This window comes from Zootoca vivipara, chromosome 3 (assembly GCF_965207765.1).
Source record: "Zootoca vivipara chromosome 3, rZooViv2.hap1.1, whole genome shotgun sequence".
NCBI classification, from domain to species: domain Eukaryota; kingdom Metazoa; phylum Chordata; class Lepidosauria; order Squamata; family Lacertidae; genus Zootoca; species Zootoca vivipara.
Window position 1 is genome coordinate 84,248,617 of NC_142586.1, and position 18,562 is coordinate 84,267,178.

The following is an 18,562-nucleotide window of genomic DNA, read 5'->3' on the forward strand; positions in this document are numbered from 1 at the left end:
TAATCCTTGGGAAATACTGAAATGGTGCAATTCACAGATCAGTTGTGCATAGATTTGTAGCCTTGCAGCATAACCCTATACAGTATATGTGTTCACTTAGAAAGAGTAACTCCCACTGTTTTCAATGGGATATATAGTAGGGCCTATTTCTGAACAGGCATGGTTAGGGCTGCGTTTTGGATGTGTTAGGTGTTTTGAGGATGGCAGTTTTACTGTGCAATCCTACACTAATGTCTACTCAGCAGTAAGTTCCATTGAGTTCAGTTGGAGACATTTGCAGGTAAGTGTATATAGGACCACAGCACTAATAGACTGCAGTCTTAAACTGGATTATCATCACTTCCCCAAAGCCCCTGGCCCCTCCTCCTCCCTTCTCCATCTCTCCCTTAGAAAGCTTTCTCTGCTTTTCTTTCCCAGAGCTGCTCTGGCAAGGAAAGAAAGGGGATATGAGACATGGCTGCCCTGCAGAGTTGTACTATCTCTCCAGTTGGGTGTAAACACTGTAACTAAGATAGAGTCATAATGTATAGAGGACAATGGAGCTATGGCTGCCTTTTGTGCCCATGTGTGTAAGATCTGTAGTGGTGAGTGTCTGTTTGCCTCCAGATCGCTTGCCCTGAGTCAAATATTGTACAGTATATCTCTCCGGAGAGTGTCTGCAGTGACACGACTTCTGAGGGAGACTTGGATTATCCTGGGTTTGGATTGGCCATTGGGCAGCATTCATATGATCTGCAGAGGTAGTGGTGGTCCTCTCCCTTGTTTGTTTATTCCGTCCTTGGTGCTCCCTCAATCATAGAGGCCCCTGCAGGGAGAACAGCATCCACGTGCGACGGGCGCCTGCTCTCCAAATTAATGGCTCTGCGTATGTGGCCATGAAAACCCTCACATAAATTCCTTTCCTTCACAAAGCATAAAACTATCCATTTCCAGCCATTATGTAAACTGACTTTACATTGAACTTGTGGAGGACGCAGTTAATCTGTGCCTCTCACAATCACGTCATTGTATGGGCGTGAGCCCCAATGGTCTGTCTGAGTTTCAGTCTGGGTGATTGTATTTGGTTAGCCTACTGTTGTGTACAGTGGTACCTTGGGTTACAGACGCTTCAGGTTACAGACTCCACTAACCCAGAAATAGTTCCTCGGGTTAAGAACTTTGCTTCAGGATGAGAACAGAAATCGTGCTTCGGTGGCAGTGGGAGGCCCCATTAGCTAAAGTGGTACTTCAGGTTAAGAACAGTTTCAGGTTAAGAACGGACCTCCAGAACGAATTAAGTTCTTAACCCGAGGAACCACTGTAGTAGTGTTGGTGATGATGCAGGATTAGGACTCTGCATGGCATTGTGGTCAACATCTGAAATCTACAAAAATATAGCAGAGATCCCTTATTTGATTGGCTTGTGACTTGAAAGCATATATACATTGTGTGTGTGTGCATGTAAAACAGTCAACCCAGATTATTTCAAACCATTTATTCCTCTTTTCTCCACCTTTGTATGACCCCCCCCCCACCTGCCAACTGAGCATCAGGCTTCATATACCTTTGCCCTGGGCTTTGCGCCTATATCTATTTGGACCCACTCTAGATGCAATTGTAATTTATTTTAAACTTTTTACAATACTGCATTTTATATTGCTGCCCCCAGGATCTTCTGGTGAAGGCCGAGTAGTAGTAGTAGAAATGATAATACAATAGTAATACCAGTACAGTGATACCTCAGTTTATGAACACAATTGGTTCCGGAAGTCTTTTCATAAACTGAAGCGTTCATAAACTGAAGCAAACTTTCCCATTGAAAGTAATGGAAAGTGGATTAATCCGTTCCAGACGGGTCCGCGGAGTACTCAACCTGAATCGTACTTAACCCAAAGCATGGGTGTAATTGGTTCTGGAAGTCTGTTCATAAACTGAAGCATTCATAAACTGAAGTGAACTTTCCCATTGAAAGTAATGGAAAGTGAATTAATCCGTTCCAGATGGGTCCGCGGCATTCGTAAACCGAAAATTCGTAAACCGAGGTTCCACTGTAATCTGAAGTGATCACTAAACCACAAAACCTTATGCTACAACGAATGGTCGTGTCAGTTTTTGTAAGCTGTTTTACAAGCCATGATGCTGTCTTCACAAACAGACTCCATCAATGGGTGGAATTTAAGAATTGTTTCTAAAAGGAAAGGAAGCAGTAGTCTTACAAGTGGCTTAAGATCCTAGTCCTAAGAATGGATGCAGAGAACTTTTCTGAGTAATTTAGCTTGTCTTTTCAAAATGATTTTCGCCTTCTCTTCAATTTATTGGATGTTGCTCCAAGGCAAGAACCCCCCACTGGGCTAGTCCAACTTTTTTTAGGGGTGTAAAATCAGCGAAAACAAATGACATTAAAAAATAAAAAACAACTCAGGTAGATAGTTAAGAGCTTAGCCCCCCCCCCAATTTTGCGGCAGTTTAATAAAATGGCAGCGTAATAAAACGTGGGAGGCAGTTTCTACCTCCGACATACCGCAGGGGCAGACTCGTCCCACATATGGTTTACCTGCGAATCTTCCCTGCAGTAAAGCAGATGGCAGTACATTAAATCTAACAAGGGTAAATGCCCATCTGTATTTAGGTATTTGTAATTTTGACAAATACTTTGCTGGGGAAAATCCTCTCCCATTGTCTTTTATGGCTGGATGTTTATTCATCTCGCTCTCATGGCATTGCAGTTCCACATCCCAAACTCGTTGGCGGATTATTGCTCTTGCTTTCTCGCAGCCTGCAGCTATCAAGGCCTGGGGGGGGGGAATCCCAAGTCTCTTAGCTTTTCGTACAGTGTGGCTTTCCATTTGGATTGGTAGGGATCCAGAAGGGTTAAGGGTGCCAACCCAACAGGGGAAAAAATAAGTTTTAACCACATCCGGGCGCTGGCCGAGATTTACCCGACCTCCAGGGGGTATTGAGGGATATAGTAAAGAGAGTGGGGGGGGGGGCTAAGGAAGGGTGTACTGTACATAGAAAATGTTGGATTAAATCTGTTACGAAACTGTGCATGAGGACTTAATCATACCGGTATCTATAGTGCTGGGTGTTTTGTGAATTTATGTATAATTCCTTTCTAGTCTAGAATCTGGGATTCTAACTGGTTGTAGTTAAAAGGTTTCCTGTTGGCCAAAATCCACAAGGCTTTGCATTCATCAGCTGGTGTTTGCTGTTTGGTTTATCCCTTTTCTGACTGCTTATGCTGCTGATTTCTTCTAGTGTCTGCCTTGGTTGCCTGTTAAGTCTTTGCAACCTCTGGCTCTGCTTTCCAGCTGAAAACAGGTAGCTTTCTAGAGTGTTATACCTGCAACTCATTTTCCGCTCCTTACTGCCGAGACCTGTGGCCTTCAAGTGTTTGATGCATTATCCATTTATGAAATGTGGGAAACACATTATTCTGACTGTTCACTCAACCTTTCCTTTTTTTTAAAAAAATCATATCCTCCTGGAGCAGCTTTGCAACATAAAAACAAGGAGCGAAGTGCATATTTAAAAAGCAATGGTCCGTCATTAAGTTAATTGGCAAATAAAATCACTCTGAAGGGCATACAGGGTGTATCACAGAATGATCCTAAAAGGGAGGTTAAACCGTATTATTCATGTTATTATAACCAGCCATGCTCCCAGCTTGTAAGATGAGACACACTGAGAGAGAGAGAGAGACAGAGAGAGAGAGAGAGATGCCTGAAATCACCTATTAAGTGGAAGTCTGAATCCCAATTTTCAGCACCAAAAAACTTGGCTTCAAGCCCATGTGTTGTATGGAACTACACAGCAAAGATTCTGGGGGGGGGGGGAAACCCAAAGGTTCAAAGTTTGATGCTCATCATATCCAGTTAAAGGAAAAAAGTAGCAGTGGGTTCTGAATGAAACCCTAGTTGGAGCCTGTGGAGCCTGGTCCGTTAGGGTAAGGGTAAGGGGAACACCAATGTCATTCTGCCCTCAACCAGTCCCTACCTGCCTGCCTTTATCCTTACTTCCAGTCTAGGGGCTGATACTGGGCAACAGCTTATTCCTCCTTTGTCTTAGTGTTGTCTTTGCAGAACTCAACAGGAAGGTGGGTGGGGAAAAAACTGGACTCCCCTTGACTCTGGTTCCCCTTACTGTTGGTCCCTCTCGCTTATGTTGCACCACTCCAGCCACCAGCCACCACTGGAATAGACAATGCTTTGATAGATGAACAAATAGCCTGACCTCATATGAAGCAACTTCCTATGTTCCCAAGACTTGAGCTATGATACTCACCGTGGGACTGATATGGTTGCAGCTAGCCTTGTTCCAGGGACACTATCTCCTTTATATAAGATATTCCCCGATTGTTTGTTCATGTTCATTTGTCAAAAGCTGTGCCGTTCATCCCTTCATTTTTATCAGCATGCCACTTTTCCACAAACACACACCAGGCTCAAAGGGACTTGCAGCAAAGAAACAGGGATGCATCTGAAGCAAACACTACAAAAACAATTCCATAAAAACACAGCAAAACAAAAATATAATAACATAAGAAACACATTTCAATGCTATAAATATAACAAGATTACTTAAGTGGCATGCAGCATCCAATAGCAAAAATAGTAAGGGAGCTACACAATTTCACCTTAGTCCTAGAAACAACCTTCTCATGATGTTGCTCAATGTTCCTCTCATGCAGCAGGCAGCAGCATCTTATAAGGCTTCCAAGGGCAAAGGATGGGGTATCTGGGAACACCCTTCCCATGATGTTACTCATTTCAATTAAGGGAGACATTTTGCACGTGCAAAGGAACACATATAAAAAGCTGCTGTGGCATTGACCTCAGAAAAGCCCCCTTCCACATATTTCTTGTTGGAACCTCTAGTTCAGGACCTCTACTCGTTCAGGGCTGGCCAACATGATAGCTTCCCACATTGCTGGAATACAACTCCCATCAGCCCCTGCTAGCTTGGCACTGATGCTGAACTTAGTGCAGCATAGCCCACAGCATGCTCTAATAAAGTGGAGTCGTACCCTGATGCCTATGTCTGGCCTCCTTTCTTGGGGATAAAATATCCATCCAAGGAAGGGTTTATCTGATTTATCTAACAGCATATGGTCAAGAATGATGGACATTGTCATCTAAAACATTTAGAGGGTTCCTTGTTGACAGGCTATGCATCAGTGTGTGGAATGGGAATTCTGAGAAAGGGTTCCCACCCCCCACCCCCGGTTCAGCTTTCCTACCCTAGCCAATGAAACAAGAGGACGTAGAGACAGTGTGAGGGGAGGGGAGTTGCCCTGTTTTTATGAGCATTTGGAGTAGATCTCCAGATATGTAGCTAAAGCATCTGATAACAGTCAGGGAAACTGCATTAAGCTAATTGTGTTTGGTCACTGGGCCAAGTGGATTAGAAATGAACACGTACTCGCTGTCAGAGGAAGAGGACATTGTTATAATTAGATCTCCCAGCAGAGATCCAGGCCTCTGCGCCTGAGTTGGTCCAGCCCATAGCCCTGGCTGAGTGGGAAATATCAGACTAAGGAAGGGTGGAAACGCTGGTTCAAGTGGCAGGGAACTGCTGTGTTGCTTGTAGAAAACATCAAGAATACAGAGCCAAGAACAGCTCAGAAGAAGAACTGTGTATAAACAGACATCTCTGGAGGGAATTCCCATTGATTATCTTTGTACACAACTTCTAAGAAGTACAAAGTCTCCAGTGCTTTATGACCACATTGCTCCTGTGTCTCTGAATAAGTTTCTAAAATTATGCATGGCGTGGAGAAAGTGAATGCAGAATTGTTTTTCTCCGTCTCTCATAATTCTGGAAATTGGGAGCATCCAATAAAGTTGAATGTTGGAAGATTCAGGGAAGATAAAAGGAAATACTTGCTCGTGCAGTGCAGAGTGAAACTACAGAAGGGAGTGGTGGCCACCAGCTTAGATCGCTTTAAAAGAGAATTTAACAGATTCATGGAGGGGAGGGCTGTTGAAGGCTACTAGCCATGATGGCTGTGCTGTGCCACCACAACTGAATGCAGCATTGCTTCTGCATACCAGTTGCTGGAAACCACAGGAGGGAAGAGTTCCCACAGGTCTCTGGGTGGCCATTGTGAGAACAGGATGCTAGACTAGATGGGCCATTGGCCTGATCTAGGAGGCTCTTTTTAAGTTATTATGAATGCAAGTTTACTATCCTATCCTAACAAACAGTAGGGTTTGGCGGGGGTGGGAATGCTGCCAGACTTTCAATTTGCTGGAATTATTACCCCCCCCCCCTAAAAATTGCTTGCTTTATATTATTGTAATATAAACAATTTAAAATACTTCACATAACCAAATGCAGCAGCGTTTTGGTTCCAATATTATCCTGTCCTGAAATTTTTGCAGGTAGCCCACAGAAATCATAAGACTAGAGTTGCCCAGCCTTTGGGGGCCAGTAAGCACATTTGGAATTTTGAGGCAGCGCTACACAGCTATATTCAGACCTTGCTGTCTCTGTTTTGTGTGTGTGTGTGTGTGTGTGTGTGTGTGTGTGTGAACAGTCATTTTTTTCTGGGGGGACACAGGAGTACGCATATCCCTAAACATTTTGTGAATCTAAGTTTGGCCTCATTGAGGGGCAGTATTTCAATATGAATAGGAAAATGAGAGTACCCCTAAACATTTTTTTAAAAAGAAAAACACTGTGTGTGTATATACACATGTTGATGCTTTCGTGCTCCCCACCCCGCAACTTCTCAAACTTTTATATCTTTTTTTGGAACCATGTATTATAAGCTCTGCAGCCCTACGCAATCTGTCTCAGTTTATAAATTTCCAGTAATGCACTCCACCCTGTGATTCCTCCAGTGGTCTGTGTTTTTAAAACCTCCAGACACTCTTATGTGCCTACGCTTTACAACAGTCAAGAGGTTACAGTTTTCCCTTCATAGCGAGTGCTGACTCCAAGTGTGGTGGTGGGCTGGGTGCTGGAAAATGTTAGTGCTTCTAAATATAGATTATGTAACGGAGAAGGATGCTGTAAAGCTTTTACTACCTTGCTTTTGGGGTAACTGTGCTACTTGTGTGAGCTCTATAATCCCCCCCCATCAGCCAGCCATGGAAACACAGAAGCTAAGCTAGATAGCTGCCTGATGTCTCTTTATTGGGTTTCCCACAGGGTTCCATGCCCATGTTCTTCTATATTTAGGCATGGCATCCACCAAGAAGCCCTGTATTGGGGAGTTTTGTGGAATATTCCATAGCAATAGGGTCTAGAACAGGCATCCCCAAACTTCGGCCCTCCAGATGTTTTGGACTACAATTCCCATCTTCCCCAACCACTGGTCCTGTTAGCTAGGGATCATGGGAGTTGTAGGCCAAAACATCTGGAGGGCCGCAGTTTGGGGGTGCCTGGTCTAGAATAGTGAAGGCTGGCTCATTATGGCTCACCAGCTTTCATCTGCCCCCAACCAGCACCCACCTATCTGTCTTTTCACTTGAGATACCATCTTATCAGGAGGTCCGATCCACACATTGTATGAATGTTGTGGCATCTACTCTTTGGCATCTACTCTTTGAATATTGGACGGGTGCTATCTCTGTTGTCTTTTCAGCACTTACTGAGGGCCTTCCTCTTTCAACAAGCCTTTGAAGTTGAAATCTTTCCCATTTTGCATCTGTATTGGAATCGTTGGAAATATTTATTGATTTACTACTTGTTGTTTGCCTCCCTGGGCTTCTTTGGGAGAAAGAGTGGGATGCAAATGTGAAAAATAAGTATAATAATAAATACAACCATTCCAAGGTCTGGGCACTGGCTTCCAGCCTTCTCCTCTTTAGTCTCAGTGTTGCCCTTGTAGAGCTCAGCATGGAGGATGATGGAGACAAAACTAGAATGAGTTGGATCTGCCTCTCATTGGCTGTGGCTCTGCTTACTGTTGAGCTTCCTGCCTTCTGCCCCACCAGCCACCACTGGGCTATAGTTGTTAAGTTGAAGCCTGAACATTGACCCACCTTGAGCCTATAGAGCATTGAATGGAATTGAGATCCAGGGACAGGCAGATTATCCAGGCTGGGGCTGCCTTGACCTCACCACTGCCAGGTGGCCAAAAGGGAACCAGGCAGACATAGCTTCACTTTGGGGTGTTTTGAGTCAGTCAATGCCTCTGTGGTCCGAATGGAGTTTTGGAACTCAACCAATCTGGAACATGTCCAGAAGAGGGCAACCAAAATGGTCAAAGGCCTGGAAACGATGCCTTATGAGGAACGGCTTAGGGAGCTGGGTATGTTTAGCCTGGAGAAGAGAAGGTTAAGGGGTGATATGATAGCCATGTTCAAATATATAAAAGGATGTCATATAGAGGAGGGAGAAAGGTTGTTTTCTGCTGCTCCAGAGAAGCGGACATGGAGCAATGGATTCAAACTACAAGAAAGAAGATTCCACCTAAACATTAGGAAGAACTTCCTGACAGTAAGAGCTGTTCGGCAGTGGAATTTGCTACCAAGGAGTGTGGTGGAGTCTCCTTCTTTGGAGGTCTTTAAGCAGAGGCTTGACAGGCATATGTCAAGAATGCTTTGATGGTGTTTCCTGCTTGGCAGGGGGTTCGACTGGATGGCCCTTGTGGTCTCTTCCAACTCTCTGATTCTATGATTCAATCAGCAGAACTCTTGTATAATTTTTCATTACTCAGGAACCTGGCCAGATAGCAGTTTGATTGGTCACATCAACCAATGCACAGAACCAGTCTGTAATTTCATTTAAGTTGTGTTGAAGATATGATCCAGAAACTATATGACTTGCTAATTCAGGGGGGGACCAGTTCATCTCTTCAACAAATCTGAAACCGTACATTGTTATTTGGTGCCTACAATGAGCATGAGTATATAATAGGAATGTATGCTGGTCACCTGGGGTACTGACCCATGGTACTGCTTGAGGATTTGATTAGTCAGAGTAGAAGAGAAAGGAGGGTATCAGCTTTAAGAATGTTTCAATCTGCTTTCTTTCTATTAGTCATCTACTGTAAGTATATTGGAGCTTTGAAGCAAGTGCAAAGATATTTGATATGTTATATGTCATCGGTGGGTGTAATTGCTGTGACCACAGTAGATCAGAGTTCTGTTTACTTTGCGGTAGAGCAGCCTTCCCCAACCTGATGCCCTCCAGATGTTGTTGAACTACAATTCCCCATCCTCCCTGGTCATTGGCAATGCTGGCTGGGGCTGGTGGGAGTTGTGATCCAAAACATCTGGAGGGTGCCCAGCTGGGGAGGGCTTCAGCAGACAGCTTGAACACAATTAGCGGGTGTTTGTCTTGAAGATAACCATAATAATGTAAAAGAGTAACAAATGCAGTTTGGTGGGGGAAAGGTCCCTGACGCTAGTTTTGGGTTCTCTTTTCAAGAATGACCACTGCCAACCTAGAAGGACACAAAGCTAGCTACCGGTTGTGGTCTGAAAGAAACAATATTCTCTTTCGCCACTTGTTCTCCCGGCCGCACACGTACAGCATTGCATAATAATAACAGAGGCATTATGGCTTACTTCTGCGTGGGTGGCTTGGAGACGCCTGATCCCACACTAAACTGGCTTTTGACTTTTTGCACTGCAATTCCTACATTTGTAAGAATGTGCCTTGGAAGCCAGTGCTAAGGCTCTGAACGCCAGTCCTGCCTTGAGGCTAGTATCCAGGAAAGCTAGGCTTCCTTTAGTTTGGGTTGCTTTCCTGCCATCTGCTAAATGGATCGGCAGATCATCATGGAGGAGTAAAGGAAGCACAAAACACATTCAGTCTTAAGTTATGTAGTGAAGGGTCCTGAGGAGTTGAGACAAATGAGGACATGGTATGTTAGTTTTGCTGCTACCACTGCGAAGTTAATTTTTCAGCCGTGTGCTTGGCCTCTGCAAGAGGACAAGGCAGCCTTGTTCAGGCAAATAAATAAGACAGTGTGTCCCGGGGCAGGTTAGGGTGAACCAATAGCGGCACCCGGCCTGACAAAACTCAGCTGTGTTGCTGTTGCTGTGAGTGACTCTGCTCACCTGCCATCTCCTGCCTTTCCTCCCTCGCGCCCAGAGGAGCCAGACTCTTGAAGGAGCACTTTTAATTATTTACTCTCAAAATAATGGTTTATTCTGCAGATTAAGTGAAAAGGATAGAGGTCTTTGGTGGTGGAGGAAATAACACAAGCCTCCAAGCTGTCAAACAACAAGGCCCTTAAAAGGGAAAAATATGCAGCTTTGCGTGGACTGCACAGATCCTTCCTTTCAAACTCCTGGCAGGAGACTTCCTGTTTGGATGTACAACTCACAGATGACATTGTATGCTGAGATCCAAGGACTTCCTTCTCTTTGCCCCTCCTCGTCTCTGACAGCAACCCAAACTCTTCATGCCCAGGTTCTTTTATGCATAGACTTTCCTCTAAAATGTAAATCAGAAACCATGTGTTTGAAGTGACGAAGGTCTCCGTCCACCCTTCAAGGACCATCCCTTTGGCTTGCATAATGGCCTCCCCGATTTTTGTGTGCATTCAACAGTGCTGAAGAAACCCCTTTTTGTTTTGAGGCCATCTGCTCAAATGCAGATTGAGGAGAACCTTGCTTGGTGTCCTGTGTCTCTAAGGTTGCAGTTAGAGGCCCAGGATAACCTGCTGTGGGCTGTGATGACAGCATGGTCAGTCTAAGTGATGAAGTGGGAAGTGCAGTATGATGCATGTCCCCCAGAATAGCATGAACTGAGGTGTGTGGCAAGTTTTATGGAAGTATGGAGGCCACAAGCTTTTCAACCACAAGCACTGGAATGCATGGAAAGGTAGAGAAAGTATTCTCATTTACCACTGTGATTGATGGCGACTGCAACATGGTGGATAAAGGGGCTGTGTCCACATAGTAGAGTTCAAAATCAATGTGCAAGACCATCTTACATATGCTTATGCAGAAGTTAACCCCATTTAATTCCATGAGGCTTGCTTCTGAGTAGGTGTGTATAGTATCGCATCCTCACCAAAGAGTGCCTGCCATTTAAATGAGCAAGTCTGCACAAGATGGAATTGCCCAAGTCCAATGTAGTGGGTATTTTGGCTAACATATTAGTTAACATGCTTTTTAATGAATAAATGAAAATCCTGTGACTTTCTACTTCTACTGGTTTAATATTAATACAGTACTTTAATTGTCTGCTCCATCATAACTTTTTCTACCATGGGAGCACTTTCAATAAGTATGAAATGCAGTTGATCTCCACCATATTTCACTTAAAGATCTCTCCTGAAAGATCCAAGACAATCACTTATTTTCAGCTTTGATACTTATTCATTCACACACACACACACACACACACACACACACAGACTTCCCACCTCAAAAACATTTCCAAAAAGGGAAATACCGTACTACACTGCAGTTGATCCTGAATGTGCACAAGTGTGTTATATAATCTTTATTTTAGCTGTGGTTTTGTGCAGCAAATATGTAAGTTAGCTATTTATTGTCAGTATACAATAGCTGGGTGATTTGTGCAAGATCATCCTGTGCTGTGATATGAAATCTATATTTGAGCCGGGTATTGGAATCCCCCCATTGGCTCTAGTGAGTGGTCACAGATATCCAGCATGGCCAGGAATATTAAGGACAACTGTCAAATGCATTTGCCTCATTCTGATGTAATGAAGATGGAGAAGGGCTGTGGTTCAGTGGTAGAGAATCTGCTTTGCCTGTAGAAGGTCCCAGGTTCAATCCCCAGCATTTCTAGGTAGCAGTGGGAATGTCCCTTGCCAGAAACCTCAAAAGCCACTGCCAATCAGTGGAGACAGTCCTGAGCTAGATGGACCAATAGTCTGACTCTGTATATGACAGCATCAGCTAGGGGTGTGTGTGTTGAGATTAGCCACAATTTAGAGCTGGCATTCAGCAATGTATTTTGTGTTTTGATTTTGTATTTTTTATGCTGTGAACCATCCTGAGATATTTGGTGAAGCAGTATACAAATTATTTATTCATTTATTTAGGCTTAAAGATGTGTAATTTCTTTTGGGACAGCAATGTGCACATCTTCTCCTTGGCTCAGTGTTCTGTAGCAGACCAGCCATTGTCTTTCTCCATTTGTTTTTAACCAGATTCTCTCTTCAGGACTACCTTGGTTTCCCTCTTCAGTTTCTGTGGAGGTGTATCTGTTTTTAGACGAAAAACATATGCAACAGAAAGGGAATAACATTAGTTAAAAACATCATTTTTTCAATGAGCTGCTATCCTGGGAGTTGCCCCACCACGTAACGGTTAAATCTTAAGAAGTCGTACTCACTTTTCTGTAGTTGGAGTTCAAGCTCAACGGGTTTATTCCACATTCTCCATGCATTATTGTTAGGACTGGGTGGAGCTTTTGGACCAGCCGTATTTGGGGGGCTTCTGGGGTAAGGGGCCCGGGGAGGGGGGAAATGTTTGGAAAGATTGGGGAATGTGACTGGTTAGCTGTTGGGGAACATTTCATAGGACTAACACACTGTGGCTAGGGATGGATTTCCCCCTTCTGTCTGTTTTTCCTTTTTAACAAACCTGGTCCATGCTGCTCCAAGTGGCAGCAATGTGTTATGCATTGTCCCACCAGACCCATGGCTATTTCTGCCTTTCAAAGCACACTTCAGTAGCAGCTTCAGCATCTGGAAGAGCCAGGTGTGCTTATCCACTGTTTGGAAAGAAGGGGGAAATAAACACCCTCACCCAAAAGATTTTAGAATTTTGCTCTACTCCCAGAAGCCCATGATATCCCCCTACGAGGAAACCTTCACCCAACAGCAATAAGTGTACTGTATAGCAGTGGTAGGGAACCTTGGGCCCAGGGGCCAAACACAACCACCCAGACTTCTCAGTTTATCCCTTGAAACTCTCTCTAGGCTGCCTTCATTCCCCCTTTCCCTCATTGGCTCTCCTCCACACCTTCCACCAGTGCTTTTGCCTGGTTGGAATGTGTCCAAATCATAGGAGCCAACTCCTAGGGGCTGAGGTCCCTTTGGCCCCCTAAGTAAAATATTTGAGGGAATGCTCCCCAAAGTTGATAGGCATTGTCTTTCAAATGGTGTGCATGTGCTACATTTTGTGATTGATTACCTGCCCCCCCATCTTATTTTATTTAAGTTGGCACCCTGGTCCAAATGTTCCTTGCTTGCCTAGATGGAAAATGGAGAGTTGCCTGTCTAGAAACCTCTGGCTTTTGCATGGATGGAATTAAATAATTACTTTTGGTGTACAAAAATCACAACCATTGCTCCTTCCACTTTTGCCCTGTCCATCACAGGCATGTGACACCCCCCACCAGAAATTTGCCTATGGGTTCAAAATGGTCTCTGGCTCCTAGTGAATGAGACATTGAAATCCTTTAAAAAAATTTCCTTCCAGTTGCACCTTAGAGACCAACTAAGTTTGCCATTGGTATGAGCTTTCATGTGCATGCACACTTCTTCAGATACAAGGTGCTACTGGAAGGAATTTTTTTGTTTGTTTCAACTACGGCAGACCTACCTGTAATTGAAATCCTTTGATAGTCTGCTCCAGTGTCTCTCTGCTGTTTTAGTTTGAGGTTTGCTGGGCTCTCCTGTAGGACCCAAGTTCTTGTATTTAAGACTTACCTATATGTGGTGAGCCTTTGCTGTATGTAGTGTTTCCATTTCCTCCAGCTGGGATTTAGTTTAAAAGCTCTTATGATTGCAAAATGTGTCTGTCTTTAAAACCAACAAAATTGCCCAGACATTCTAAGAGCTTTGTAGTGTCCTGCCATTCTTACAGGTAAAGTATGGGAATCTGCTTTTTTGTTTTTTGGTTCGCTTGTTTTACTAAAACAATTTATTGAAGAAGAGATTATGCTCATTAACTAGAAGATCAATTTATTGAAAGATGGCCCCTTTTAATAAATTTCTGGAATGGAAAAATTGAAGAAAACACTCATCCATATAATTCATTCTGACATATTTAATCTATCATACTCCCAGATCAATGTGATAAACCTTCAGGTTGTGGAAAATATTTAATTTGGAGGTGTGTACATAAGCATTTAGCACCTTATTCTTGATTTTTTGCTCAGTTTTTGTATGTAAAGAAGGGGAAATTTCTCCTAGGATAAAAGTTAGTGGAAAAAATAGCTATGTGAGGGACTTGTGTCAATATCTCTACATTTACTATTTTGTAATTGTCTTTATATAATTTTTTTCCTCCCTTTATTTTCATTTTTATTTAAGAATAGAGTTTTGAGAGTAGTGTGTGTGTGGGGGGGGGGGTGCAATAAAGAAACTCAGCCATTTGGCATTCAATCTGCCTTGACATCATCCCCATTTCTTTTCAAAAACTTGCTTATTAATTACTACAGAAGACGCTAAGAAGGTTTGGGCTTCTTGGTTATATTTCTTTTCTTGCTTTCTCCGCAGATCATGATTGTTAGATAGCACCCCACATCACGATGACCATGGCTCCCCGAAAAAGGAATCGTCATGCTTTGGGGTTCCTTTGCTGCTTTGGGGGCAGTGACTTGCCTGAGATCAACCTCAAGGACAATAACCCCCTGCAATTCTTGGAGTTCTCTGTGCCAATCCCACCAGCGGAGGAGCTCAATGCAAGGTTCTCTGAGCTTGTGGTAAGTGTCACCCGCACCAGCCGCCAGTTGTGTATTTGCCATGATTTCTGACAAGGCACCCAAAGCGGTTTACGATTCTAAAAACCCCCAACAATAACCAATTATAAAACCCACCCTATAAATCAGGGCGGTCCAACAGGTCAATCGCGATCTACTGGTCAATCACGGGCCGTTCCTGGTCAATCGCGTGATCCTGAGCAATCACCCAAAAAACAACAACTTGGGGTATTGCTCCCCCAAAACAGCTCAAAACTTTGGTCAATCCAATGGGTAGATCACTTCCAAGTTTTTTAATAGTGGGAGCAGATCACAGTTTCTTGGGAGTTGGACATGCCTACCATAAACGATACAAAATGTAAAGTTGGCCCTGGCCTGGGAAGAGGGGCAGTGAGGAAACAGAGCAATTGGCACAGGCCCTGCCTGCCTTACTCTCTTCTTCTTTATCATGGGGCAGCTGGTATACAATGACTCTGAGATGGGCAGGGGGCACACACACACACACACACACACACACACACACACACACAGAGCCCTCTTAATTGCTTCAGGCAAACTCCCGCTTTCAGCATTCCTAGGCTCAAAACTTTATGGGCATGCTGCTACTGAAGTAGATTCAAGTCAAGTTGTTGCAGACCCTTTGAACAGGCACGCTTGAGAAAAGCAATCTTTCTTTGTTCTGATGCACCCAATGCTATTTTTCTAGAAAGAGAGATGCCAGAACTCACAATGAACGCTTCCCTTGTTGTCTTATAATGGCAATGGTGCCCACCTGAGAGGTGCCAGAACTGAGTTCTGGCTGGAAAAAAACGCCCTGGATACAGCTGGGAGTGGTATGCACCTGAATTTTACTCAGAGTAGACCTATTGAAATTAATGCACCTAACCTGGGGCTCTTCCACCCTTACACTTGTCCCATGCCTGGAAAGCATGGGTCCAAGTGGTTTTCTGCTTGTTCTGTGCTTTCCAGGCATGGGTTAGAGAGGTTTGGTATTTGCCGTGCTTTCCCCCAGAAAATGTTGATCCAGAAAAAAACCTGATTGGCGTTCAGTGGTTTTCCTGAAGAAAAGCAGCAGGACAAGTAGAAGTGTGGATGAGCCCCAGTTGTGTGCCTTAGTTTGGGTTGGTGTACTCGGAGTAAAGCATAGGCAAATACTACCCTGAACCACATATCTCAGGCTAATCCACCAGCACATACTGTATTTTTTTCTGTGTATAACACGCCCTCGTGTATAAGACGCCCCCTATTTTGGGGGCTCCAACTTAAGAAAATGGGGGGGGGGAGAGAGATTGCCCAGAGTTGTTGAGCTTATTTGGGGAGTGGGCCGGCACGCCGCAAAAGCTGTTCCGCCAATCACCTGCCCAATTGCCACAGCGACAGCAAATCAACACCAGCCCTTGTCGCAGCCACCAATAACACACACAAGGCTAGCGGAAGCAACCAATCCCATATCACCAATATGCAATGACCGTGTATAAGACAACCCCCCATTTTTTAACATTTTTTTTTTTTTAGGAAAAGCCCTCGTCTCATACACAGAAAAGTACGGTATCCACCATATTTTGTGCTTCTCCAAGCCTTATGACACAGTTCCTAATATTTTAAGTGAAATTTAAATATTAATTTAATACATACCCATGTAAATACACATTCAAATGCATATTTTGAGAGTTGTTATTTATTTATTTTTAAATGTGGAAATGGAACAGAACTGTGGGTAAAAACATCAGATGTTACCCGATGGGGAGTAGACAGATTGAGCCGACCCTAGTTTAATGTCAGATGTGGTATGAATGTGACAATTGGTCATTCGGTCAGGCTGTGATACCATGCATTTTAAACATATTGGTTTCTGCCTGGGAGCCATAATTTACACCTCCCAGTGCCCTTTAGAAACTTCATTTCCCATGACTCTTGTATGGGGTGGGGGTACACTTTAAATTTATGGTGTGTACACAACCTCAGATCCACTCCCCCCACTGTATAGGGTTAGGGTGCTCCAAGAAGGGTGTTTAATGTGGGCTTGACAACTCCTTATGGCATGCAAGTCTTTTGCAGTATCCACAGGATATTGCTGGCATCGATAGGCCAGCCAGTATTCCCACCCACCCCCACTCTTTTATCCCGATTCCCTGCTAAGTAAAAAACAAAACCTTGTCGCCAGCAACCAGTTAGCGATACCTCAGTGTCTCATTTGGAAATGAAGCTCGTGCCTGGAAGGGCTCACACTTTCGGACCCACACATTTGTGGAAAAATACAATACTTTGGCCTCAGTTCTCAAGGGGTGCTGTGCTTCTGGGTTTTTTTTCTACGCTGATATTATCTTTCTGTTTGGGAGGGGGGGAGCCATGTGTGAAACTGTCCCTGGATTGTATTGAAATCTGGACTGTGTCCAAGCTTTGGGGGGGGGGGCGGGCAGGGAGCTATGAGTGTTTATGGCAGTGTTAGTTTGGAATGGAAACTAGGCTTGTAGGTTGCAAAATTTGCCTCCTGGGCCTCGCTTTGCCCATAGCTGTGGCCTCTGCTCTGTATGCATTAAAGAAAGGCAGGCTGCATTTGTATTGATTGGCCGGGCTGAGGTTTTAATTGAATTAGAAAGGTTCGGTCTGTAAGGGGGCCAGTGTAAATCAATGACCTGGAAATGCTTGAAAAAGCTGTGTGTTGTATACTATTGTGCGAGTGCACATTACTAAATCATTATATATAGAGAAGAGCCTTTTCAGATGCAGACAGAGTATCTCTAGCAAGCCAAATATTTCTCTGGGCCCCTTGAAGTATGCCCAAAGGCTACAGTTTGGCCTTTGATATTTGCCATCTGCTTTGTAAAAAGTACAATAAAATGCTGCTGCATTTGACTGCATTTATATTTATAAAAGCCATGAGCGTATCATTGCGTTAAGCATTAAAATGTGAGTCAGTGCCCCTACCTTACATATATATATATATATATATATGACGGCAACAAAATCCAATCTTAACTGTACAAGGACAGGCAGATGTTCTTCTGATCAGCCCAGTAAATATTAATTACCCTTGGATGTTTTACCTGTGTTCCTGGAAAAAAATCTCTTGCGCTGGGCCAATTGAATATATTTCTTTCTCTCTCTGTTGATTTTATCATTTTAATTCTCTCCAAATTTCTGGCACGGGCTTTGAAAGCTCCACTGCATGCAAAGGAAGAGTGGAACATCGAGAGAGAGGTTCTTTTTCTGGGACCTGGAAAAAAAACCTAGCCTTTCTTTATTACATTCTCATACAGCAACTAGGATGCCCTCCCTCTATTTAATTAAAGCACCAGGTTGACCTCCCACAGGAAAACTTACTATCTTACTATCTTCAGATGTGCGTCTTTTTCATCACAAGACATACACTCTGACCTTCTGTCCAACTGCTCATTTCTTTAGCCTTGTCATGCTCCCATCCCAAAACACGGTGACACTGACTCTTACTTGGGAGTAAGGAAGAGATTTTTATTCTGGCTATAAACGGTACAAAGATAGCAGCAAGCACAGAATCTGGAAGTCATGATTCCAATGTATACGAGCAAGACAAGAGATGCAGAACTGAACAGGAGCAACAAAGATGTCCCAACACTTGTCAGCACCCTCCCGCCAAGCTTTTAAAGATGATGCAGGGTGAGCTCAAATCGCTCACCATATATGCAAATCTGTGTTCTGTCTGAGCTGGTGCATCTGATCCCACCTACAAAGTTGGCACCTGGTTCTTGGTGACAACACTGTGTCCTGCACCTTTGACTCTACCTCCATCACCACTATCATCTCCTGCTCAGCCCCTCCCACTGGCTGGTTGAAGTCCTCCCTCCCTAATGAGGCCCTGCACTCCGCAGGAGGGGCACTGGGGTGGGCCAGGAGCTCTGCTTCCCCCTCTCCAACATCTTGAGTCACAAGGGGAGCGCCACCATCCCTGGGTACCAGCCTTTAGGCTCATCTTCTCCTTCCTCTTCTGTCTGGGTTGCCAAGCCATGCCAGATCC

The 18,562-nt window shown here is 44.0% G+C and overlaps 1 protein-coding gene across 7 annotated transcripts in view; it reads left to right on the plus strand.

The window, feature by feature from the left end:
• Positions 1 to 18,562, plus strand: part of DAAM2 (dishevelled associated activator of morphogenesis 2) — a 212,942-nt gene that overhangs the window by 72,159 nt on the left and 122,221 nt on the right. For all 7 annotated transcript variants that reach the window (XM_035108128.3, XM_088666585.1, XM_088666584.1 and 4 more), the window contains one exon: positions 14,366 to 14,571. In XM_035108128.3, coding sequence (XP_034964019.1) covers positions 14,398 to 14,571 — 174 coding nt within the window. In that variant the 5' untranslated portion in view covers positions 14,366 to 14,397. The remainder of the gene's footprint in view (positions 1 to 14,365; positions 14,572 to 18,562) is intronic.